Source organism: Lepisosteus platostomus, chromosome 7, assembly GCF_059453375.1.
Source record: "Lepisosteus platostomus isolate fLepPlt1 chromosome 7, fLepPlt1.hap1, whole genome shotgun sequence".
NCBI classification, from domain to species: Eukaryota; Metazoa; Chordata; class Actinopteri; order Semionotiformes; family Lepisosteidae; genus Lepisosteus; species Lepisosteus platostomus.
The window spans coordinates 7,718,513-7,746,280 of NC_142617.1; the positions used below are offsets into that span (position 1 = coordinate 7,718,513).

General features: G+C 34.7%; 1 protein-coding gene across 27 annotated transcripts in view; it reads left to right on the top strand.

The window, feature by feature from the left end:
* dlg2 (discs, large homolog 2 (Drosophila)) overlaps positions 1–27,768 on the top strand; it is a 277,129-nt gene that overhangs the window by 163,101 nt on the left and 86,260 nt on the right. For all 27 annotated transcript variants that reach the window (XR_015940025.1, XR_015940024.1, XM_088639000.1 and 24 more), the window contains 3 exons: positions 5,465–5,518; positions 20,917–20,967; positions 25,341–25,465. Coding sequence is in view for 25 of the 27 variants with exons in the window: in XM_088639000.1 (XP_088495126.1) it covers positions 5,465–5,518; positions 20,917–20,967; positions 25,341–25,465 (230 nt within the window). In the remaining 2 variants the exon portion in view is untranslated. The remainder of the gene's footprint in view (positions 1–5,464; positions 5,519–20,916; positions 20,968–25,340; positions 25,466–27,768) is intronic.

The following is a 27,768-nucleotide window of genomic DNA, read 5'->3' on the forward strand; positions in this document are numbered from 1 at the left end:
AAATGTAGAGAGCTTTGCAAAAAATATATTGGTGCTTTTAGAAAATATATTTCAAGGATGTAACTGCTGTGCTACGGACAGATTTTTAGAAAACAGTACGTCAACAAAGTACGCACTGTTTAGGTTACTTTAGAAGACAATGTACCAAAACAATACTGTATATGCTGTCTGGGTCATTAGATTAGCCGAAAGTAACTGATAAGCTTTGAAAAACAAATCTAGTGGTGCTTCTTCTTTCGTTTTTATGATGTAATCTGTTTTGTCTTAGGGAAAGGGGAAGTGTTAGAAGGGACAAAGTGCTGAGCTTTCTCTTACAGCGCAACATCTTATAAAAACCCTGTACTGCTTGTAACAAATTGAGTCTCTGACGCACTTTGCAGAGTGACAGCAGGGGTCCCATATTGCAATATGAATAAAGACCTTACTGAGTGAATGAGAATACCTCTCCTGGCTCTTCTTCTATAAAATTCCACGACAGATGACTTGCCTTTCATCAGCATACTGTATCTGTGAGAGGCTTAGCTTTCCAGTACTCAGCTGTATAGACCAGACACATAGGAACTATATGGATATGGGGACATGTGTGACTCACAACTGTCAGGCATGCTTTTCATTCATCTTTAAGTAAATGTGATGAACAGAAAGAAGATTCTAAATCTCTTACAGTTTCTTCTACACCTAGATATACTGTAGACTACAGATATTTGTTCCATAAAAGACCTTCTATGAAAGGCAGAGCTGTACAGTGTTTATTTCTCTTACATTAATATTTGACATTGGAACATTACAATGTAATGAGCGGAATTTTAGATTAGACACCTTTTTAAGTAAGTTTTGCAAAATAGATCTCTGTATTTTGACATGCTATACTTCATTTGCTAATTTGAGCAAAAGGAAAAGTGCCTCACAGGTGATGGATGAATGGATGATCAATCGCTAGTTTTTCATAACCACATAACTAAAAATATCCCTTTTAGACACCTGTGCAATGCAAATTGCTCATCCTGCTGTCTTAGATTTGTTGACATGATTTGTGTGACTTCTTGTGTTTTTCATATTGCATATTGCCTAATGCAAGTCTTTTGGACAGGCTGATACTAACAAAAAAGGCAATCATATCTTTGATTTTTCATTGACCACAGATCAAACATCATTGCAGGTAATTTTGCTCTGGATAAGTTTAAGGCTGGATATGTTTTATCTTTAAATGATAAAATAACACACACTACTGTATAAGCCATACTCTTTTAAACATTTTTATCATCGACGTTAAGGTGCTGGCACTGGTTACAAACACCTTTACAGTATATGTAGGGTAAAGTAAAAAAAAAATTATTGTGTAGCATTTTGGTATTCTTCTCTTTCCTAGTAATTGCCAGTTTTCAATGTGAATGGTAATTTTCAAATTCTGTCATTATTCCTAGTAAAATATCTTGTTACATTTGCATAGTATGTAATAGTTGCCTCATAGCATTCAATTGCAGTATTTGTAAAGCTGTACCACAATTTATTCAAGAGGTATGATTACTCCTACCCAAGTGTGCCCAAGCAAATTGTACTGTAATAGTTTCTAGTTACTTCAGCCCTTTCCTTAAGCAGGGATGATGAACAGACCAGACTATGTCTGACTTAAACAGTGAAATGTAACATTACATACAGTAAGGAAAGGAAACAGAATTAGCCATCAGAGTGGTTCTGTTTTTCCCCTCTAAATTATGTAATTGTGTAAAAACATAAATTACATTTTTTTTACCAATGCCTGATATTATAATGGTACAATGTCTTGTTGATGTGATAAATTCAAGTGAACCAGATACATGAAAGTTGGGTTTAAGTGGTCCAATCAAGGTTTTATACATTTCATGTTTTTTAAATGATGGAAAAAGGCACATTATTTCATAAAATGTTTATTTTTAGGGGAAATGTGCCTACTCTCAGTTGAAGCTTGTGTCCAAGGATGTATAAAATACACATTATAATGTGTATAATATTCTTCATATGTACATTTTATTCTTTTTTGCTATTCTTTTTTATCCTTTATATGTACAAATTCATTTTTGCACATTTTAATAAGATGAATTTTGTATCAGACCTGCTGAAAAAACTGTATACTGCATAAATACAAATTAAATGCTTTGCAAAAAAGCTGCTTTTCAGGTAGTTCCTTTTTATTTGTTCTTGAATCCCCAACACTACTTTTTCTTTTAATTCACCTGTTTGAAGTTTTTTTTTCTAGAGGCTTAGAATCCATCGATGTAATTATCAGCAATGCCTCGTAAGCAGAAAGTCCCTCAATGGCTGGCTTTGAACCACACAAGCAGTGTTCTGCTTCTAACTCCTGAACACTTAGCTTTTGTGTACTGCACAGCAACTGAATGTTAATGTACTTTGATGAGAATCAAACCAAAGCAAAATAGTTATATTCAACTTCAAATTAGTGTGTGTTGTATTTTTCTGTCTGTATCCTCTTAACTGGGCAGTTGTTGATGGTTTGAAAAGCAGTTCTAAAGCAGCATCTGTAGGAACACTCCAGCATTGTGTGGGTTTTCAGGACTTTGTGCTGCCACGTAATCATTAGCTTGTCTGAAATGTAGTCTGTTTTCTCAAAGTTAATTGGCCTCGGATGAAGAACTACTGTAGCTACTTAATTATAAACTTAATAAACTGATTGAGACATTTAATAATCAGACACGTTTCATTCCCGCGACTGCTCTTTCATTTGTAATGAAATTATCTGAATATTTCAAGATCTATAAACTTAAGATTCTTCAGGAGAATGAATTCTCCACCGTTTAACTTGAGTCCTCTTTAAAGGGCTAAGAATTTAAAACTGGTCAAAAAATGTGAGGAGACTCTTCTTGTTCATTTGATTTCTAGAAGTTAATTTATCCAAGGACTATGTCCACCCATTTCTTAAAAGCAGACAGGGTTTCAACTTCAAAAATATAGCTAGATAGTTTGCTCTTGAATCCATCAACATTGTGGAAAAGTGTTCTTTTCTCTGTGTGAAACTATTCTCAGTTTTCAGTGCCCATAGTTCACAAAGGTTGGACGAGACTTTTGACAAACATTGACTGACACACCCGTATTCCCATGTAAAACACATCAGTGATTTCAACCGAGACTTCAATTAAAATTAATCTTATAGCTACAACCCACTTTAGTATTATTGATCAACGTTTGGCTCTAAATATACTGTATAATCAAGAGGAGCATAATATTATACCTGTAAAGATACAGTAAGTACAGTAAGTGGCCCACCTGATTATAATGTAAATATATTAAGTATTCATCAATAAGTGTGCATTGAGACCCTAGAAGAGTAAACCTAATGTTGGAAAAAATGGTTATTTTCATGTAATTTATACAGGAATCTTTTACCTATATAATTTAGACAAGTAGGTCAATTGGCTTCTGGGAAAATTGGCCCTGGTGTAAGTGTGTGTGTGTGTCCCGTCCGCTGTGTACTGAGCATTGGGCCCGGTGCGTGTCAGGATAGGCTCCACTCTCCCTGTGTTGGATAAAGCAGTTAGAAGATGGATGAAGGGAAGAAGTTAACTAACAAAATAAAATTAATTCCTGTAACATGAAAATCAAACCATTACAATAAATAAAAATAGCTGCCTTCAGAATAATTTTCCTGCAACTTTCTTGTGAAAGGCCTGGTTTTATATATGATAATGGTGGGTATTATACTGTATACAGTATGTAATGATTTTTGTCTAAATGTTTCAGAATGTTATAGAAGTTATTAGGCAACTGGCTGTCAGAAAAAGCAGTAACATATGACTTTCCCTATATGCTCACTGTATCCCGCTGCCTTCACTAGTCAGGAACAACATCTGTCCTTCGCTGTGGGCTTACTATGTTCTCAGTGTGAATTCTGTCTCCAGCATTCACAAGTAAGAGCTTTTCTGCAGAGTGGATGTTTTGCAAACAAGTATCCTGGTGTCCCTTTTGATATGATTTCTGTTTAAAAAAAAAACATTTCTTTCTACTAATTGCAGATGCTTTTAATCCTGTGTGATATCAAGTGCTACCTCCTTCATCTGGGTTAATAAAGCATGATGGGACAATGCGTTTATGTAGGCTTTCTGTTCATGTTTTTAAAACTGCTCTGATTCTTGACACGTTTCTCTATTGTTCTGTGGGCGTTGTAAAACCTGCCAGGTATTTTTCACTTACTGTTCATTAGGTTCAGATCCTGACGTTAGAAGCCTATTCTACTAATGCAAGTCAATTTGGCACTAAATTGTTCTACTGTACCTTCCCCCCTCCTCTCTCTCATTCTGCAGCATGGTCTATACACAGTAGTCTAAACCAGTTGATTACAGATACTGATCCCTTATGTCTGCATTTTTGTTAATTGTTTTCTGCAAAGGAAACAATTTGTGAATGTTCTAAGACTATGGTATCAACAAAATACACTTATCTGAAGTTAAAACTTTGAATTCTAGCTGTTCAGAGTGTGCAATTGACCTGCAAATAAGTTATGTTAGTCATATGAAATTTATGTCATAACAAAATAAGTGTTGAAACAATATTTTAGGTAATATTGCAGAACTTTAATCTCCTTGTGGTTTTTAAAACCTTTTTTAGGATAAAATTTTAAATATTAACAGTGTGTTAAAAAGTTTACCAATGTCCTTGTACAGCACATCTTCAATGAGCTAACAAATGTTCCTCAGTAGAAGAGCTTAGGAGAGCTCAGACTAGAATTTATTATCAATAAAAAATTGCTTGAACTTCATGCTGCTCTTAAGCAAATTGGGAGGTTTAGGGTGTTTTCATTGTATTGACTTGTCTTCTTTATTTTACTGTTTAATTATTTTTGTTGGCTGTAATTACTGCTGAAAAAAACAAAGTCAGAGGGCCCACAAGAGCAATAAAAATAGACTGTACAGATCTATCAGTGCTGCACTTACCCATCACGTTTTAAATTATAAAGATTAAATACCACATTCACCTGTAGCCCTGGATCTAGAATTATTAGCATAATGTACAGTATCTACACCCACAGGAGGATGAGTAAATACCCAAGATCACACAAGATCACAGGCTAACGTTAATAGACATTTATTATGTATTCTGTTATTTGTTTTCTTTAATGAAAGCATCTGTTGTCATCCCTTGAATTTTATTTTATCAGGCTGTTCATTTACATTAGCTGCATTATTATTATTACCTATTTATGAAAGATGTTGACAGTGTCAAGAATATACAATATTTGCGAGGCTCATATTGTAGCAGTACAAACAGTATGTGAGATAAAAATGCTTTTTTATTGTCAGCAGTTAAAGAACTTTAGATTAAGTTCTGTGTTTTTACTTATATAAAGTATTTGAATATGCCTTGATTAAGAAACCCAACAGTTTCCTTTCAGAACAGTATAGCCAGAATTTTAATTAGCTTTTTTTGTTCTGCCCTTTATATTTCTTAATTTTTTTATCTGTCTCATTTTCAGGCCAGTCCTGCACCAATAATTGTGAACACAGAGACATTGGACACTGTACCATATGTAAGTATGGCTTCTTCTTCCATTTTTTTTTATTGTAGGATAACAATTGACGAGGAAGAGCTAAAGTGCAATATTGTGATAGCAGCTGTTAGAAAATACTTTGCCAAAAATGTACTTGTTTTATGTAATTTAAGATAATCTATTAAATGGGAAGATTTTCTTGTAAAAAAACAAATACCTTTCAAACACAGCTATTGGTGAACATTTGCCTTAATCAAGTTTGAAGTATTTAATGAACATTAATACGCTGTAATCTCGCAATCTAAATGTAGTTAATGTATGGTGAAGGTGGGTGATACACTCCAATACATTTTTAAATGAATCTTTCAGTGGCAAGAGAGAGGCAGTGTCCCAGTGGACAGCAGTTAGTAAAAGAATGTGGGGGAAATGTACTGTATTACACAGAGTTGTTCTTAACAGTTGTGGTAACATTTACTGTACAGTATATTACATAGCTAAGACATGTCCATTAACAAGACATGTCCAGTAACAAAACACTTTTGAAAAATAATTGTGTAGTTACAAAAGGCTTTAGAGGAAGAAGACAGAAGTGGACAACAGCAATTGAAAACCTGGTTTCTGTCATGTGAACTGTTCAGTTGTCAGCAGATGACGTGATCAATCACCAAATGATACAGCACAGGAGAAAACAGTGGTGGACAACTAGAATGTACACTACATATGGAAGAATTAGGATCCAGGAGGCTATGTACTGTAAGAAAAGCAGCACAGGACCTGAAATACAGGTGAAAACAGGACAATGGAGAAGGTGGAGAAGGTTTAAGCTGTAGGTTTATCTGATTACATTACATATCAAATTTAATCTGAGCACTGTGGTTAGGTTTTAAGGAGATGACAAAATGGACAATTTGACTTGCTTAAGTTTCTGTTTATTTAAAAAAATTCTCAGGGTTTGTGCTACACTGAAATGTTTGGTCTCGAAGGTTTGCAATGACATTTCTTCTGGTTGTCTTAGTCAAAGTACTTCTTAGGCACCAAAGTTTGCAATATGTAAATTGAGTTTAAAAAACATGCTATCAGTGTGATGCTAAAAGATTATGAAGAAACAGGGAGTGTGAAGAAACTAATAAATCAATGACAAAGACACGCCACCGTGGCACCATTACAGATGATAACAAAACCAATGATACTGATACTGCTTTTATGAGTTTTTTGTACTCATATTGCTAATTAGGAAGTGTTGTAAAAAAAGATCAGAAACTCTAAAAGCAGCTTGGTGCTTTTATCGTCATAGTTTTATCTTTGATATCTTTTAGAACGCTATTATTTATTGAGAGATATTTTCAAGAGCAAAAAACTTCAGACTACTTCTTAGCTTTAAAGAACAGAAGAACTTAAAGAATGGTTAAAATTGAGAGAAGGCTATTTGCCCATCTAGCCTCTTTGATAGTAGCTAATTGATCAGAGGATCTCAACCAGCCATTTCTTTAAAAAAAAGGGTATCAGCTTTAACAATATGGTTTGGTATTAAATATATAATATTTCTATTCTCCTTTTTTTGCAGCTAAATTTGGTATTTGTGTATTGCATTGGTCATTTACACTTGCTCAATGGATTCATCTTTAAAATCTCACATCACACAAGTAATTGCAGAGGTACTCTGATTTTGGAATGGATTTTTTTTTCCATTTAAAGAATTCCACCGCATTATCGGTTTACCATTTATAGGCCTATAAATTTGAAGGCTTACGGAGAAACAGTAAGGTAGCACAGTGTACCAGCTCAGCAATCAGCAGATCAAAAGAAGCCTTCATCAGTTCTTTTATTTTGCATCCAAACCAACATGCAGTCTCTTCATTTTTGAGGATATTAACAACATCTTTATTGTTAACTGTTTTTTTTTGCAACCCTGTTTTGTAAAATGTGGTTTTACAGTAGATTGATGATATAGACAGAAGAGAGAGATGTATTTGAAGTAAGAATAATGATTAAAAATGGCTTAAAGTCTTAAATACAGTTCTTAATTTAAAATAGTTTTGGAAGTGCATAGTAATTCACAGAAGCAAATGTTTTTTTTTTGTTGGGGACAAATACATATGTCACCTAAAGGGTTTTTTAAAAGACCTTGTGAAGCTAATGTGAATTGTACTGTAAGTTACTTAACATTTTAAAATAAATGTCAGTAAATATCTTGAGAAATTATGGTTTCTTCCTGAATGACCTGCCAGGAGTCTTTAATGTTTTTATGTTTTTTTATTTAGTTCATTGCTTTCCTGTGTGGAAAATAATCTGAAAGATTTAACAGTTCAAAAGAGAAAAAATATAGCACCTACAACTCAGGATAATTAAATACCACTGTTGGGTCTTACAACCCTTATAAAATTGTGTAAATCTCTGGAAAATTAAATCCAGGAATGAAGTACTTTCAAAATCATTTGAAAATGGTTCCTTGGGCATCTTTGAACCTTAGACTGAAGGATAATTGATTTTTTGTCTTCTTTCACTGCTTTGGCTTTTCAATAATTTATAAACAAATTTGCTGGCAGAGTTGAACAATTCTCGATAGATTTTAAGTCATCTGTCTCATGCAGTGTTTTTATCCTCTAATCAGGTACAGTATACCACATCTTAGCAAATTTCCTTCTTTTCTCAGCATTTTGATTTAAGAAGGAAATAAAGCTCATTTTAAATGACTTGTACAGTACCTACACATGCCCAAATAAACCCCACACCCTTCATTTGTTCATTTCTACTGAATATTTGCATTTCTTCAAGTCTTGAACATTTTGATAGGATTTTGATAGTATTTAATGTACTGTACTTAAGATTCAGCTGACATGTGAGCAGTATTTTGTGCTCACATGTCTCTTCTGTGGTATTTACAGCCATTTACAATGAAATAGCTCTAAACTGGGCTGCTTCAAAAGTACTCCATCTTTTTTGCATCTTGACAGGAGCAGAAAATATCTACTGTATAAAGCAATGGAGAAAGGGAATGCATACAATACAGTATGTACCCTTTAGCAATGCTGGATCTGGCTGATACATGTAAGAGGGACTTTCAAGAAAAAAACCCAACATGTGTCAACTGAAATATGTTTGGGACTTTGCTCTCACCTGAAGAAGGATCAATAACTGAAATGCTTTTTTTTCTACTTTTCAGTATGCAATCAACCTGTACGTCTTAACAGTTGCTGTACATTATCTTTTCAAATGTGAAATTACTGACAAAATGTACTGATGCTAAAGTACATCATTATCTGTGGTAGATCTTTACAGGACACATGAACCACACTTCACAACATGCTTAACACAGATAACAATGCACGTTACTCAATTAAAAGTTCTGGGTACTTTATGGAATGCTTGCATGCTCATGAAAACTGCACCTAAAAAGTTCAAGAACGTTCACTGTATTTTTTATTCTTCCGTGCTTGCACACACACATGCTCAACACATACTGTAACATCATGTCCTCATCACCATTCTCCCACACGGATAAAGTAGGGCAGTAAAAAATAACTTAATGGGCTGCACTCTTTTTCAACAATCAAGCAGTTCACAACAATCAAAAAGCAGTTTGCACGTGTTTAGTTACATTACGGCCTAAATAAAATGTAACATTCTGATGGGCCTTAAATCACACATGTACTTACTTATTACTTAGAAAAGGACATTGAATAGTACAGAGACTGCCAGCTCAAGATTAGGCTTGTCATTAAGCCAGCTGTGACAAGGATACCCCAAGCAATGACACGCAGATGGCCAAGCACTATCTGGATTGATGGATTCAGCCTGCTGCACAATAGTGATACCTGAGACTTGTGGTGGTCTAACTGTAGTGTAATAAGAAAATAATACAAAACAGTCTGCAGAAGACTGGTTTCCTTAACTGACATTGATTAATATCATCATGTCTAATAGGACAGACTGTTTTGGTAATCCTAGGGATTTGAAAATTTGCAGTGTATTCTAGAAATATTGTGCAATATGTTAAAGGATCCATTGACAGAGTGATTCTGTATCTGGAAATAATAATAATAATAATAATAATAATAATTAGTAATAAAAATAAATAATGTGTTTTGAATTCCAATAATTTTATTCACAAATTTATTTACATATTTGTATAGGATAAAGGAAGTCCATACTAAAGCCACAGCTGTTCAATAGGCCAGAACTCATCTTGTTTTATATAATTATAACTTCTGTATTTGTATTGATACTGTACATTATTTTGGTATTTGTAAATTACAGTAGTAGTGCACTTTTTTCAGAGTGTTCCTGTTATTTAAATTTACACTGACATCAGCTTTCAGCATTCATCCAAACTTGATATTTTTTTAATTTCATAGGTTTGTCTTTTTAGGTTTTCAGTTGGTTGCATTGATTTCACAGCTATAAAATATCTTGTCTTATATAAAATATCTTGGAGTATACAAAGGAAGGAGTTGCATTTGAAATAGTAACAGGGGGAGAAGTAAATCTAGGATAACCAGCAGGATAAAACAAATAGGGCAAAAAGCTTTATTTAGAATAATTATGATACTACATGTACCATAAAGTTCTGGAGAAGAGACATCAATATCAAACTGCATAGACCTTCAGAATTTATTATAATTTTAAATTATTTTAATGAAATAGCAGAAAGAATGGGATAGAATAGAATACTATACTGTATAGACTTTTTCAAGACAAAACCTAAGAAGACTGGCATGTGCAGTATGATACTTACACAGTGGAGAATTAGCATGTAAATGTGAAGTCATACTGAAGGGAGTATATTTATAGTATGTCCTCTCAGTGAATTCAGTGAACACTTGTTATGTGCCTCAGTGCGTTAGACCATATTCTAAAAGGATCATAACTCAAAATAAGAGAACGCTCACACCATGGGACTGCTGTGCTAAATTGGTACCTCTGCAAAGTGTTATAACAAAGATTGATGGTCTAGGGTCTGCATGTAAGCAGAACATAGGATTAGAGCTTGTTATGTTCTTTTAGTCATTTCTGGGGTTTTTGTTCCGTGGATGTTGGACTCCTTTTGTCATGGATGTCGGAAGGGACGAACTGTGGAGAGGCAGGAGAGCGGAAAAAGACCCATATGCGTAGCGGCGGAACAGGGGATTAGCCTGGGCTCAGTAGTTCAGGAGTCGATTAGAAACCAATGCCCTCAGGCAGCGGACGTGGGGGGACCTGGATGCCAGGCAGGTCTCAGGACATCTGAACGTCAATGCAGAGCGAAGGTGAATGAGTGACCTGAAAAATATATAGCTCCAGAGAGAGAGACACCGGAAGGACAGCAAAGCACAGGAAACTAGGGACAGGACAGAGAAGGAGCGCCCTCTGGCTGCAGAGGACGTGACACCTTTACTCTAGTGCCACTCATATCTGAATCCTTAACACTGTGGCATAATCAATTCTTAACATTGAATGCAAAATAAAATGAGGGAAAGGAGTGGGCTGATTTCCCTCTGGGGATAACCCAAATCTCTAATGATAACATCTGCTGAATTAAGGAGATAGAATATGATAAATGTTGCTCACAAGAAAAGTAGATCATGTCCGTTCAAGGAATCGCTGGCTACTAAAAAGACAGGACAGAAAGTACAAATACTTTCCCAAGGGAGGGGCGGGAAATTGAAAACCAACTTTCTACCCACAATTTCTGCAACCTCGGAAGAGAACATGATAATATTGACCCAAAATCTCTAATCATACAGATCTGGTAACTGATAAGGGTTGGAGGTAAATCTTTAATAAGAGGGAAGCTTAACATTTGTCCCTGTTCTGTAGTGTGAACAATCGAATCACAGAAAATAGTCATGGCTTACAAGAGACACATTCTTTCTTATCTTAGCTCTGGTCCTAGTTTTGATTACTTGGGTATGATGGCAAGGGCAACATGAAAAGCGCAGGGAGTTACTTGAATAGAGAGAATGATTTTGAAAAGAATATTAGCTCCCAGCTCCAATGAAATGTAAAGACAAGAGTTTGCACTAAACAAATCTCTGCTAAGACTGGAAAGTGAGAGAGAGTCAAAATTGACATAACCTGGTCAGCTATAAGTCAATAGGAAACCCTTTAAGAGTTTGGTTACTCTAATTGCCATTCATCAATTAGAAAAGGAAAAATAAAACTCTTCAAACACAATACAATGCATTCTGCAAGCAGTGCTGATGAATGGCAACAAGAATCTCTCTATAAAAAATCATGTACATAAGAATCAAATTAAAATTAGCAAATAGCTCATGAACTTTAGATGTATGTGTGATGAAGACAAGGATATCATCAATAACCTTTATTTAACTAGATTATATCAGATGAAATCAAGTAAGACAAGATAAGAACAACTTAGGCAACCTAGACAGGAGTCTTGAAGGGAAATGCAATTCGTTACAATGCATTTTGTAACAAAATAAATTAATTGGCGGTATTGCACAATTTTACAAATACCAAATTAAGCACAAAATCGTGAACTTTGTGAAAGTACTCTATGGTGAACATGTAGCCACGGGTGAGAATTTGAGCAAATTGCTACATGAAGTGGCCCTTCCTGTTCACTAGTCAATGTGATGATGTAATGCCATGTTTGAGTGAACAGGTGAAGGTTGTACAGCAGACATTTCACCACAGGAATGTTCCAACATGATCTACATGCAGAGTTAACAAGTCAGTTGTATTAGTCAGCAAAACTGTCTCAAAGTCAAAGGCAATATTTCTACTGGATTAAAGAGATGCATTCACAAACCTGTTTCTTTACAATGTAATAGGGTCACTTCACCTCACTTGAAGCTTGGTTGCCTTGTTCTGAATCACAGAATATGGTGCCATGCATACCTGGAATTTCCATCTATTTTGTGATGCAAATTGGAGGTTTAACACATTACGGTGTACATTTTACTTTCATTGTGGGTTTGAAATGCACTCGTCAATGGCGATTCTTTCAAAATATAGCACTTTGTCCTAACTTTGAATAGTCAAGTACTTAAATGTTTCTTTTCATTTAACTGCCCATTGTGTATGTATTGTATTTCATATTCAGTCATATTCTATGAATACAAATCACCTCTTTGTTAAAACAGCAGTTTTGTTACAAACAGCCACCTGTGTTTGTTCAACTTCACCATAGGAATCTCTGTAAAAAATTCGTCCTGCCCACCAAAACCAGGATCTATCACTATGGATAAAGTGAAGTGGCTACATGGAAGACGTGAACAGATGCTTGTCTGTTGTTCATCAATTGCAGTTATTCAGTTGAACAGTATGTGGATATTTATTCTGCATTGCCCAAGGCGTGCATGCTAATTAATTACACCTGGAAGCAAAGAGGTAACTTTAAGCCGAACACCTGGGGCTTCTGCAATGTGATAAATGATTTTTTAAAAGAGCACTGGATCAAGCTTTGGTCCCACTAAGAGTATAATGACAAAATATCTGGATACACCTGTTAATGGTGATTATCTAAAATGGGCAAGTGTTACTAAATAATGTGACTCACAGGGCTTGCAGTAATATTTAAAATGACAGTGTACAGTATATGGTTTTCTACTATTCTACTGCTATTGCACAGTAGAGCAGACATAAATATTTACCAATACTCAGACTAAATGCTGTAAATATTTTCAAGCATCCTTGTTACCTCAGAGGGGAAAAATGCTTAAATAAGGTTTAATTAATAAAATTAATTATCCTTCTTCGTATCTTAGTTGTGTTAGAACTGTGTGAAATGTACTGTATGATATCAGTCAAAAAATGAAAATGAATAGTTCCATATCTAGTTTGCAGCCTACAGAGTTAGATGTGGATTTAATTTAGCATTGTTCTCCTCATTTGAATTGATTCAATAAAATTAAATTACCCCTGAGTTTGAGTTTAGGAAATGGTATTGCATGAAATCTGTATGGCTGTACTGTAAATATTTAATAGCTTTCAAATTGTGGCTTAGAGCAGTGGTTCTTAACCCTGGAGGACCCCTGTCTCTTCTATTTTCTGTTTCGACTGAACTCTTAATTAGAGAGACTAATCTCTAGGAAAGTATTACAATTTTTTCCAGCCATTAAGGAGTTGGATGGGGTTAATAATTAGTGTCCAACCTTAACCAATTTCTAGTTCTGTGATGTAAATATTTGGAGTGTTTGAAATAGTATCATTCCCACCTGTTTCTAATTGTCAGAAATTGGCCACCTATTAAGAGTTATTTTGCCGAAAAAAGGAAGAACGTACCAGGAAAGCTAAAGGAGAGAATGAATGGAGTTATTGCACGTTTGCTAAATTTCTTTTCCACAGCAAATCTATACAGGCTATTTTATACATCATTGAAACCATAAACTGAGTGCAGAAATAGGTTAAATACTTTATAAAAGCAAGAAGTTCAAATTGATAATGACTTTAGTTGGACCAATATTCAAAGACAGTGACACTTGATAACCATTGGCTTAGAACACAGGAAATGGGCCCCAAAATGGATTAACTCAAATTGAGGCACCTCCAGTCCATTCTAATGTTCCACACACAGCTTTTCTGGAACCAGCTCCTTCACTATTTAATTGATGATTAATAGGATCAATCTAACCGTTGTGGTGTTGAATTGATGCAGTCAGGAAGTGCTGCAAGTTAAATAATGTACAGTAGGCCTGAGTGGAAGTGTTTTATATTGACAGACATTTCTGTATCCCTCCAAAAACTAAAAAAATGTCTAGGCATCTAGACATAAAGCAACAAATCACTAAATTATTGAAAGTAAAAGAAATCTTTCTTTTTTTAATGTCCATATAATGGTATGGAGAAACGTGCAACAGCATGTATTAATTTTAATAAAAACAAGATAAATAGAAAATGTACATTTTCTAAAACTTCCTCTTCTTAGGTCTGATCTTAATTTTTTTTTCATTAGGTACAATACATAGCTTGAAGTTTGACCTTTTATTTTGCACGGCCTTATTTAGAATTATTCTCACTAAAATAAAATACTTTACAGGAAACACCTGCTTAGCTATGGTAGAACAAAACTAAGCTGATGATTCTAGTAGTTCAAGTACAGTAGGTAGCTGCATCAGCATGCATAGGCAGCAATGGAACAGGTAAATATATACTGTATTCCAGGCTGAAAAGAGAAGAAAAGAAACACAATGTTTTGGCTGTGGAGCCTTCTTCGGGTGTTCCTAAACTGATGATCAGTTATTAAAGCAGTGTTTAAACAGTGTTTGAGTTTCTGGTAAGGTGTTCCAATTTCCTGATTTTTATAAAATATACAGATTTTCCCATCTCCATGATTTTTTTTTTCCTTTACAATCTCAATTACACCTCTCTATACTATAGTCAATGTGATTTGTATTCCTGATTGATTTGCGTTTTAAAGCATATTGGTTTGTCTTTGTGCCCTGGCAAAGCCCTGTTGACTGTTCAGAATGCATTGAGTGTTTGCAAAATTATCAGCCATCCTGCATAAGTAGAATTAAGTAATGATTAGCTTTTCAAGTCAATAGATGCATCTTGCACTCTGTTAATAAAGAGGCTGTTGAATCAGCACTGTGTTCATCATACTATTACAGTACATTTATAAAATTATTTTTCCTTAATACACAATAACATGTTAATTGTGATGCAGCTAGATTATTTTTGAATTGATCTTCTTAAATATCAGAACAGTTTTATTATGTGACTGCATTTTCTCAGTGTACCTATAAAAACTACATCATGCAAAGTTATTTTTCATATTAAATCAGTTATAACAACTCCTACAGTAAGTACAATAGCAGTGATCAGTGGATATGTAGAAACAACATAATGTAAATTTTCATTGTCTGACAACAGTTATCCATTGTCCATATTCTGTATATTATCCTTTCATGATATACAGTGCATTATCATTCACTGTGACATATACAGTAGAAGTGTGATGAAACAATCATAAAACGTTTTGAATTTGAGCAAATTTGTAACTACACATTTGAGATTAGAATGGTCCCACCCTGTCAATTTGTTTTGTACGGGCATATTTACATATCTTTCACTAAAACATAGATCCACACTTCAAGTTGACAGAGTTGAGAACTAGGCCAAACAATCACAGTTTGTGATGCTGTTTGATGGGGATCATTATCATGTAAATCCTTTCAGAATTAACCCTAAACAATGAGATGGTGCTGACATCCTTTTTTGTTATGGTGATCAAAAAAGAATCACAATGATGATTATGATTGTTATCATCATCTTTAGGCTATCAAGTTACAGTGAAATTTTATTCCAGGTCCAGTTTTTTAATTGATCAATTTGTCCCCAATTTTTATCCAAGCTAGTAGACACCTACAGTAGGACAAGGCCTACTGTACAAGCATTTTGAGCCTGCTGAGAGGCCTTAAAATGAACAAATTCGACCTCTGAAGACTGTTTTTTTGTTTTCATATGCTTGTCTGCTGAGTGAACACATCAAGAGATAAGAAATGTGTTTGTTCACACTCAGAGCCAAGGGGGTTAGCTTTAATTTAAGACCTGAACCAGGCTTCTGCTATGTTCTGCTGCAGAGATATAAAAAAATATTTAAAGGGAGAAAATTGGCTCTTGGGGTCTAGAATGATAACAGGTTCCATCTGTTTTTTCTGGTATTATTCATATTGGTGTTTCCCAGTCTATGTAAGGAAAATTGAAATCTCCCAGGATGACTGCTTCTTTACACATTTACTGATTTCTTTATATAAGGTTGAAATATAATTGACATCTACAGTAAGTCTGATGATCTGAAGCACATTTCTGTCACTACACCTTGAATAGTTTGAGTCCAACATATTTAGCTTTTCAGACATTAGATACATCTACAGTAGAATAGGTTCGTGTGTCTACAGTTAATGGTCATTTTGATGTGCTGTGTTCCTGTACACCTGCACATTTCCCATCCTTCCTTTCTCTGAAGAGGGCTGTATATCCACTAATATCGTATGTTTCACTATAACATATGTTATCCATATTTCTGTGATTTACTGTACATCAGATGTGCATGTAAACGCAGTGTCTCTATCTGTCTCTTGCTATTTACAGTATAATGCTCCTGTTTTTAGTAAAAGCATTTCGTTACCTGGTCATTTGACATTTTCAGTTAGAATGTTTCCAGATTTCTGGGAGATCCTTTCCTCTTGCTGAACGGTGTCCATTTCATTCAGGTGTAATCTATTTCTGTATAAACAACCTTTGCAACTTAGAGTTGAATATGGATGAACTATGGTAATTGTGGTTTTAATACAGGTGGGGACTCGAAAACTTATTTTAATGGTATAAGTTCTCATGAAAATACTCATACCTTTATTAAAGATAAAATGTTATTAGTTTACAGTTGAGATTCAACTGTTTTAAATATTTAATATCTGTGTATTTAACAATATCATTTAGTATTGTGAGCTTATTACTCATTAACGTGGCATCATTTACAGTACTAGATTTGAGAAAGGTCTTGAGAATGGGTCTATTGAGTAAAGAGTTTTCATCTGAAAGACACTTATTAAAAACTGCTCCTGCTCCATTTATGATGCTACTTAATAAATATTGCACTTTATAAAGTAGTTTTGGATGCAAACTTACATGTAGGAATGTAAAGATTGTTTTACACAGCACTGACCTAAACAACCAGACAGCCATGTTAAACTAAAAAAAATCACAAATGTTTTGCTAAGGGAAATATACAGTAAATTGATGCTTTGTTTTTCTTTTTACCTTGGGGTACTGTATTCAAGGTTATACAAATCTAACAAATTGGAAGCCACCTTAAGAACAAAAAACATCCCTTGTTCAGACTTAACATGCACATTCAATCTGACTATGCAGATGCTACCATGCTTTAGATAATTAGGTCACATCTTCAGGGGAGCAAGATGTAAAGGGCACATTTTTCTTGACCGGAAAATATTTCTGACACTGTCCTCAACTAATACATACTGCCTAATGAACAACAGCAGCATAAACCCTTACGTGACTTTAATTTCTTATTACTATTTGAGCTTCTGGTGTCTAAGGCTTTTAGTGGAGCAAGTATTATTTCTGATCTTTATTTCTTTCTTTTTGCTGTTATTGTCAGCTTTTAATGATGACATATAAGGTTTTCAAAATTATGTGAACATCTCCATTATTGGCAAGATGCTTTCCAACATCAATCCTCTGAAATTTGTAGAATGCTAGCTGTTTTACTTATATTGAAATCCCTTGGTTGTCTTAGTATTGAGTGTGTGGCTCCTTTCCATACTAAAATATTTAGTTTGAAATTGTGATTATTTCAAACTCGCCTTAAACAGCATCCCGAGTGCCATTTCATTGAATCCTTTCCACTTACTCGAGATATGTATTGCTGATATTGTTATTCTTCCCCTGAAAAGCAGGTAGTGAGGGCTCTGAGGTTGGTGACCCAGAAGGAAGAATGTCAAGTGAATGCTATGAGTGGAAATTCAGGCTAATGTCTAAGACATCAACTGCAGGAAATAAGTAGGAAGATAAAAAAATATATTTAGGTAATATTGCCACATCTGAATCACAAGATACTATATGGACATAAAGTTGTGAAATATATGCCTCTAAGGTGATTGTTTATCCTTAATCTGAAAACAGCTCTTTCTCCTTTGTTCCCCTCACATTGCTTTCCAGAACCATTGCCAATTTTGACAAAAAAAGTCAGGATGCTTGGGACAGGCCTAAAATATATATACTGCAAATACTAGTTATGTACTGTGTACTTTGTAATGTATATGTCTTTATATGACAAGTTTAAAGTATATTTTATTAGTTTTATTGTCCTTTATTCCAGAAAGAATAGGGTCTATAAGCTTTATTTCTGCTATATTTCCCTCTGTTAAGGGTATTGACTCAAAATTTTATAAAAGGCATGTCTTATTCTGTTAACAAATTAACATTGTTATGAAATCCTGCCAAACCAGCTGTTCTGGTAGTTGGAGGACTGCTACGAAATCAACTCTATGGAACTTCGAAATCAGAAATTATTTAAAATCAATCATTGTACAAGAGCATACGTTTCAATGCGTATACAAGACCAAATACTATTCTAATTTAGTATACTAAAATCCTCCTTTAACTCCGGAAGCCGTGGTAGCTCAGATGACAAGGCTGGAAGGTCCAGGGTTCAACCCCAGGTAGGGGCAAACGATGGAACTTCGTAAAGAAAAAAAAGTTGAAAATGAGATCTGAAGTCCATAGCTGCAATGGGCTGACAGTGACTTAATGAACAGATTACTGAAGGCTTTAAGGCTTGTCTCTGTTTATTTTGTCAGCAGCAGGGGACCCAGCTGTAAATTAGCGTGCTCACTGGGTTTAAATTGCCCATGAAAGCTAATTTTTTTTCAGCATGCCATAGGTTGATAATCACAAGAAGAAAACAACCTCAAATCGTTAAAGAATTTTAAGGTCAAGGGCTTTTTCTGTCAAAAAGGGAAATCGTATACTTTATTCACTGTGTTTACTGTTTGCACAGTGTAGAAATCAAACATACTATAGTGTTGACAATGGCATAGGGATGAGCCCAGAATTGTATGATTTTTTAAAATTGTATATATAACCACAAACTTCATAATAGTGATTAATGCAGCAGTTACTTTATTTTGCCATGAGCTAACACTGAGCTACTGTATATAAACACATCGAAATCAAAGGCAGTTTCTTGAAAAAATTACATTGTTGTTTTGTCAGCACTGGCGGTGGTTATTGTTTTATTCGCTATGACCCTTTTTTGCAGTTCTAATGTGAACGTACATGTATGTATACTCCAGAGATAAATGTTCATTCACATATGGCTGCCTTCTTTGAATATCTATGTACTATGCTGTGGTGGAATAAATGGCAAATCTTTTCACCTTTGAGTTCATTAGCAAGCTACTGTTGAAAAGAAAATTATAGCCATCATTATTGAAGGCAGCATTTCTATCCGGCATTAGTGGTAAAGCATTTTTGAAATAACATTTTATCGTCCTTGAAACCAGCTCGTCTTGGCTGAGACAGGTTCTGAATACATTTTGTGAGCATGTTTGTCCTGCATAAGCCCAGGTCCATCTTAGGTTGTCAGTTTTTAATTAAAACTCTATATGGTTATTGGGTTTGATACATCATTATGTAAATGTTGTACAAGGAGTGTTTTAATGATAGACTTGAGTGACTCTTATTAAAAGGTTCATTAAAGCTAGATTTGATTAGGTTTTTTTAAACAAAGTCCTCTCCTATCTTTATTCATCACCTGTTCTACTATCATGATTTAATTTTTATCTTCTTATTATGGATATATAAGCCAACACTTTCTTCAATAATCATGTAAGATTAATTTTTTCTGATATATATAAATTAATCAATAAGCCGCATTTTATCAGTTTGCTTGTCTGATCAATATTACATTACCGCTTGACTTCAATTTCATAGCTGAGTAAGAGAAAGAAATTTACAGTTACATAGTACAGTTCATCCAGTTGTTTACCATATATTTTACTTTTATAGATGTTCTTTATTAAATACACATTTGCTTTTCATTGGAATGTACTTGTTCCTCATCCAATTCAGGGTTTCACTTCTAGGTTCCTAGCTTTAATGTGAAACTCAGAGTTGGTGATATCTAACCTCTGATCTGGGGGAGAAATGGAGTATTGTGATGTGGGTGAAAAGTTCTTCTTGTTTTGAAATGTGTTTGTTATGTTTTTAAGTATGTTTTGCAGGGCTTTGCATCAGTAATGTCAATCACTTAAGCATTACTGCAGAATACCATTGTTTGTGTCAACAAGGTGAAACTTTTTGTAATGTGGTAGTTAAGTAATCCCTAATGAAATGGTGTGATGATATCATTGTACAATTTTCTCCAGATACTCTGTGCAATGCAATTTGCATTTAATTAATCTAGTTAGAAATAGAAAAAATGACTTTGATTTTTCCCAACTAAGCTACTTCCTACTACATGAACAAATCTATAGTTTTTTTTTCCTGTAAATTGTAAAAGCATTTATAGGTCAATGCTGTTCTTCTAACCTCATTTAAGGTTGTAGTGTGTGCAACACTGCAAGCAGAGATTGGCCTTTGTCATATTTGTTCTAAAATATGTTTGACATTTAGCTACTGTAGGTGGGCCTGCTACAGCCTAAAAAAGAAAGAACGCTTTAAAACAAAAACTGTGTGATTAATGCAAGTGTATTTGGGTGGAGAAACAGTATTGTGTTACAGAAAGAAAACAAACATTCATGACCTATTAAAGTGAACGCTGGGTCAAGTTTTTTATTAAGGGTATGAATATTTCCTGGGGGGAAACTGTTTTCTTATGGATTAATTAAGGTATTCTTTCCATGTACAAAATGATTGAGCTATAGACCTTTTTTAATTGTGAAACTGATCCAAAGAAGCAGAAGTGCAGTTAAAATATCTCAGGGTTTTAAATGCTAAATTTTCAATCAATCAATTTTTGTCTTTAGGTAAATGGAACAGAAATTGAATATGAATTTGAAGAAATTACACTGGAAAGGGTAAGTGTTATCTTTAAATGTGATTGCAGATAATTATAATAAATAAAAATAGTAGATAGTAAAAATCTGCTGATAATTATTTTTTATATTAAGATGTCGTCACTGAAAAGTATTTGTTTCGCACCTACTGTATAATTTAATTACATAAAAGATGTGGAATGATCTTTTCTGAGGTTCATTTGTATGCATTACTGTGCAAGTAGGATTAATTACATTGAAATGACACTTTTTTGTTATTTCTGACTGATCCTTAGAGTGTTCTTTTGAGACTCAATTTTTACCATACAAATGTATTAACATTTTAATAGAGACTAGATAGTCACAGAACTTTGAGTAGTGCTGTTCCTTGGAATAACAAAATACTCACGTTATGTAATCAAATACAAAAACCAAGTGCTTAAAATTTTGTCCTTGTGTTGAGGTAGAATTTATACAACAAGCTCATTAAACTCTTGTACGAAAAGTCATTCAATAAGACATTATTTAATTAACACAAGAACAGTAAAAGATAAGACTACTCCCCACCTCAGTATCAGCATGACTGAAGGCTGCCTCTTGTGAGACATTGCGCAAAGAGGGAGATGTTCCACTTCAACAAACAGCAGAATAGTTGAGAGAAAAAAACAACAAAGCTGGCTCATTGATGGACAAGCCATGTCCTATACGGCAAGAAGCCAACACAATGGCCCAGGACTGTCACATCAGTTTGATCCATCTGTGTAATCATGTTCAGACTGGGGCTGCAGGACTGACAATTCCGGGAAGAAATAACCTGTACATCAGCAGAATGACTGTAGCTGGCTCTCTGCGCAATAATACTCTGCAGGTTCAGTGGCAGATCAGGTGTAATGTGATGTAAAAAATCGCCATTTTCTGTGGGCCAGAGAACCTTTTAGGTGGAGGAAGAGAGTGAAAAACAAGTGTTTTAATATTTTATTCATCTGTGAATGTTGTTTTCCCCTTAAAAGATTTGACAGAAAATATTCTGTGCAGAGATATAATGATGATCATGATATTGACTCTTGCACTCTCCAAGCCAAACAATAGGTTGGTGGAAGTGTGATGATTTGTGGAGGATTGGCATGATTTAGGGCAGTATAACTGTGCATTAATACATTGATATGGTCTTGAGCCAATAGGTTTTCCTTTCTGGCAATCTGACAGTGTTAGTTTTCCAGTAGAACCTTGCAAGGCCATAGTGCTCAGATTACAAAGGCATGAGTGCAGACAATGTCAAAGTCTGGATATGGCTTGACCTAAATCCAATAGAGCATATGTTGGACCCAATGGTCAATGTCATCAACAAAAGGTAACCATAACTATACAATTTCTGCTCTCTAGCAAAAGTGACACAAAGTCCTACAAACTTTCTGCCCATGGTCTAATCAGGTCAACATCTCAGTGTGATGCCAAGATACTATTAGTGCCAGGGAGGTCATACACATTACTAACTTCATTATGTTTTCATTTTGACAGTGTCAAACTGAAAACATATCATGCATCTTTGATCTGTATGTTCATCCCTATTTTCAGTGTTGAGAATTTTTATTGTATCTCCTAGACCTGAGCACTGCATTTCTTTTGCATCAGTATATGTAACACAGTCATTTGTGTTGCATTTTCTTATATACTATACATTATCAGAGTCATCTTCAGGGAAAACCATTACAGATCACAGCTGTCTTCCTAGTGGAGTTTATTGGCCTGTTGTGCCCAGAACATCATTCTTTATTATACAGTGATCTACAGTATATGTGAACATAAAGCTTGTAAATGAGAGGCCATGTGGTCCATCTAGCTTGTTCGGTGAATGTTGGTTGTAACAGATGTGATGATGACACTGTCTGTAAATGTTTCATGATGGTAATAAAAACATTCTTTTAAGCTTTATTCTTCCAGAAACCCCAGCAGTAATACATGACACCACTGTAGAAAGAAACAAAAGGAAACTTTCTCTGAAATAACTAACATCAAACCTGTGAAAGATTTATTTTTGAATTAAAGCACTCCTTACAATATTCTTCTTTCTCTCTCAGATGAGGCAGGACCATCTATATCTATACCATCCTTTTTTCTGCTTGCCCCTATGTACAGTAGACAGTGTTTAAGCAGTGGGCTGATATTATGTTGCGGATCAGTAAACATCATTAATATCTCTAAGGTTTTCTGCAATGAGACTGCAGAGTTGAAAATGATTCCACCACACTCTGATACACACAAGTGGAACAGTCATAAATATCCTGTCAAGTAAGGAAAAAGAAGGACAGTCTTATTGCCCATCTAAGCAAGCTATTGACAAGAGGATGCAGATTTTTTAAATTACTTTTTATAGCATTGATTGCTTGCGTTTACCAGGTAAAGAATCAAAATGTGATGGAAAGAACTGCTTATCATCCTTTCATTGTGCTAATTGATATTGTCCTATTTGCAAGGACTACATCTCTAATCATAAGCAGTATAAACCCTGTTAAAAAAAAAGTTTACAGGGAATAAGCCTTGCACCATGATTTTACAGATTGTTTCAGTCATCACATATTGGAGCTACCGGTAAATCTAAATACTGGATTTGCATGAGAAATACCGCTGTAGTGTCATATAACCTAGATAGATAAGAGGATTATGGAACAACATGTGACATTTTAAGAGATGGACTGAGAAACATTGTGTTTAAAATAAAGGAAAAGGTAAGTTTCCATGCCATTTTAGCATACTCTTGGATACTGTTGGCTGAAGACAGCAATAAAAACTGAATTGGAGGAGCAAAGAAAGCCATTATTTGATATTCAGTCATTGTCGCTAAGCTTCTGCAAGGTGACCTCTACTGCAATGCTTGGGTGACATGCTTGAAATGTGCAGGGAATACTGTCAGATGCTGAAAGTGAACAATTTCTATATTCCTCACATTTCACTACTGACACCATTAGCCTGCTCTTCTCTTCTAGCCATCTGTTAACCAGGGGAACTGAATACCATTCATAATTTAGGAAAAACAAATACGTACACAAAAATGATCATCAGTTCATTTTAATCAAGAGGAGATATTACTTTGAGCTCTTAGTCTACCAGCTCAATTTTTTTTAATCAAAACCTGGCATTCATTTTGTAAAATAAGTTTAGGGTATTTATTTTCTGTGTATAACTTCCAAATGCATACCTTACTTTAAAAAGTATTTAGAACTCATTGATTCCAATTCCAGATTCCAATTTAGTAAAAAGAATTGTCCTCTTTACAGTGTTTTGTTTTTATTAATCTTAACGATTTTGAACACTGCACATGTGTTTGATGTACACTGCATACAGCTGCTTTCTGTTCATATTGTAACTACTGGAAGAAACAAACCCACAACCTTAAATATCCACTTCAGGCTAAAGTATGGCAATGCAAGACTGATTTTATAGGGCCCTGGGATAAGTGATTATTATCACCTGTAAACTCTGTTTGAGGGGCTGATGTGGCAAAACATTGAGAAGCTGTGATGATGAGTGAAATGTCACTCATCTTGTTTGTAATTAGCAGTTTTAGTGTTTTAGCTGAGAAACAGTACAGTATATGTGTATGGCAATTTCAAAGGTTTGTTGAATTAAAAATAGACACCAAGAACAAAGAGCTAAAAATCTGTTGAAAGGAGTACAAAACATACAGTCAAAAATGGTGTAGCAGCCTTAAAAAGATTTGCTATACACACATATGTAATTTAATTTGTAGGCACCCACAACACTGCAGTAATTTTCTGTAAATTAGCCTTGAAAAAGTTAATTATTTTTCTAGCCGAAAAAATCTAAAGTCAATTCTGCTGTACAGTATGTATTCTACTAGATACCACATCAGTCTCAGAAGTGCATAGCTAATTTTATGATTTTTATGTAGTATTACTGTAGAATTGGGTATTAAAGGTGAGCTTTTCAAGGTTAAATAAATTGAATTGTTACATAATACAACTCCATGGCAAATTGTCATGCTTATACAGTCCACAAAGGTATGATTTTCCACTCTATGATGATTTAGGTACAGTACACACATAAGACAGAAAGTAACTGGTTGAGCTCTGTAGTTCTGCTCATTCCCAAATGGTTATTAGTCATCTGGCTGAGTGTTTGCTCTTGAATGGTGGTGACTCTATTCAATAAGTCATCATTTATTTGAAAAACAAACAAGTATAAATAACTGTGCCAAGTGCTGAATTGCAAATATATACAGTAGCACAATGAAAGCACTTGGACTATTTGAACGAGGATCCCATCTGCTTTATTCCATGCTGTAAAATACAAAATCAGTCTTTCAGGCAAAGCAAGATGATAGTTCCTGTACATACATATATCAAATAGAATACACATTGGAAGATCTAAAATACATTTTTAATTTACTTTTGCAGGGTAACTCAGGGTTGGGATTTAGCATCGCAGGAGGGACAGACAACCCTCACATTGGGGATGACCCCGGTATTTTTATTACCAAAATTATTCCAGGCGGGGCTGCAGCAGAGGATGGACGACTCAGGTAAGTAGACTACAAACAGAGCAATCAATTCATTGGAACATGTCAATGGTAGTGTAAAAATGCCATTTTAAAATTAATTTCTGAGCCTATTCTAAATATGAAGATACAAAAGATATGAAATTCAGTTTGCTATTTTGCTGCATTATTGGGAAAATTAATAGTAATGTTTCATATTATAGTCTGTTTCTATTAACATGATTGTATTGTGCTTTCTTGAACCTTTCTGAAACTTGCTCGCTTTAACAATTTGGATAGATTGTTAATTATGATAAGGCCACAACAAATCCCAAAGTTCTTTTCAATGGGAAGCAATAGACACACATATTACAGTCATTAAAATGACTGCATGACAGTGTGTGGCTCCTTTCTTATGTTTATTTTGCATATCAATTTCTTAAAGAATGTATTGATATTAGAATACATTACAGAGGGCTGTATAATCTGATTTTATAAGACACAGCACTGTCCTTTTTTCTTGCTTGATTTGATGAAACAAGTTTAATAAAGAAAGAACAACTGTCACTGCCATACCTTTTCCAATTAAGATAACAGAAGCACTGAAGAAGCTTTTTCTGTGACCCACGATTTAACTGCTCAGTGCTTTTTATATCACAGTGAAATGGATGAGCTGTAAGTGTAGTTATTTGCCACCATTTCCAGTGGCAGGTATGAGCAGTTATTATTCAGCTTAACTTCCTACCAGAACAGCATTAAAATAGTCTATACAACTCCTCTAAATTTGATTGGTTTACTTTAGTAAGGTTGTTTTACAATTATGGAAATAAGAAAGAAGGAGAAATTGTATGCCTTTACGTACTAGTTATTTACAAGTATAATTAAGAGAACTAAATTAGTGTTTCTTTTACATTTGATTTATTCATTTTGTTGACTTGGACAAAGCGATACATAAATACTTCTATTGTAAATAATATTAGTATATTGATACACATTGATGAAATGTAATCATTGGAGTAAGGAACTAAAATTAAAATAGTAGGGTCTTGAGACACTAACAAGAAAGGTCCAGTCTTCTGTCTAATAAATAGTGTGGAACTAATCTTAGAAGAGCAGGGATGCTAAACCAACTCTATTTCCTTGAAGTAACCTTAATTTCTCTGATGAATGCTGAGACAGGGTCTGTTAGAAACAGTCATGCATGCTTTGAAAGGTAGCCAATAAAATATTAGCTGGGCTAAATTTGTGCTTACTGCAGAGTGAATATCATTTTGGTTGCTAATTATGCTGTATACATTTTTTGCCCTAACCTTGTTTGACTTTCAAGAAGATTGAACAGGATGGGTTTTAAATAAATCACACAGACACTGAAATTAATGGTTTGTTTTCCAAGGCAATACGCAAGACTAATGAAGTTCGAAAACAGACAAGCACCATCAATACAGTACATTCAGGATTGAATTTGCAATTGCTGCTCAGTCAGGTCCTTTCATTCTAAGTGTTACTGAGAACAGAACCATACCATGTAATCAGACAACATCAGTAGTATGACCCCATGAACAGCTGTTAATGGGGTGTGAGAAGGAATAGGCTTCTGTGAATCATATAAAACTTCACACCTTACAGTAGATCACATACATTTATGTGCTGTAAGAGAGGAAGCTAGAAAACCATAATGTCAGACCTGGCACACACTCAGCACACACATTCACGTTTGGTCAGTTAAGGATACTATTGGGGGATAGAAGAAGCAAGAGTGGAAAGACAAGATCTCTTGTCTAATTGTTATTAGAAAACTCTGAATGCACTAATTGTTAGCGATAAGCAGGGACTCATCAGACTGAATCCCACTCACTCCATCTCACCACCTTACACTGCAAGAGGTGTGTGAATCCAATTGTGATGTTTTATGTTGCTTCAGGATTATTGACTGAATTCAGGGGATGTTACGAGTTCAGACTTATGCTACCAAGAGCTGTCCAGGGTCCTGAATATTTCTGTGAACAACTTTGTGTTTGTGTTGATCCTGTGCAGTAGCTTCTTTCTTGCTCTTCTCAGCTCTTCCAGATATGTATGTGATTGGATTTAGGCCTTTTTCTCTTATGTTGTCAGTGAAACAATATTGATAGGATTACTGCTATTATGTGTATGATCCCCAGAGTCATGCATTTGTTTTCTTGATGAACTCCCAATGATGCTTTATTTCTTACACGCATTTCAAGTTTTAATGTACAGTATTTCGCTGTACCTTTGCAGTGTAATTATTTTTTCAAATAAGAAAATGAGAATTTTTGTTTTATTTTTTCAGAAACAGCATAGAAGACCAATAACGGGAAAAAAGAAACATT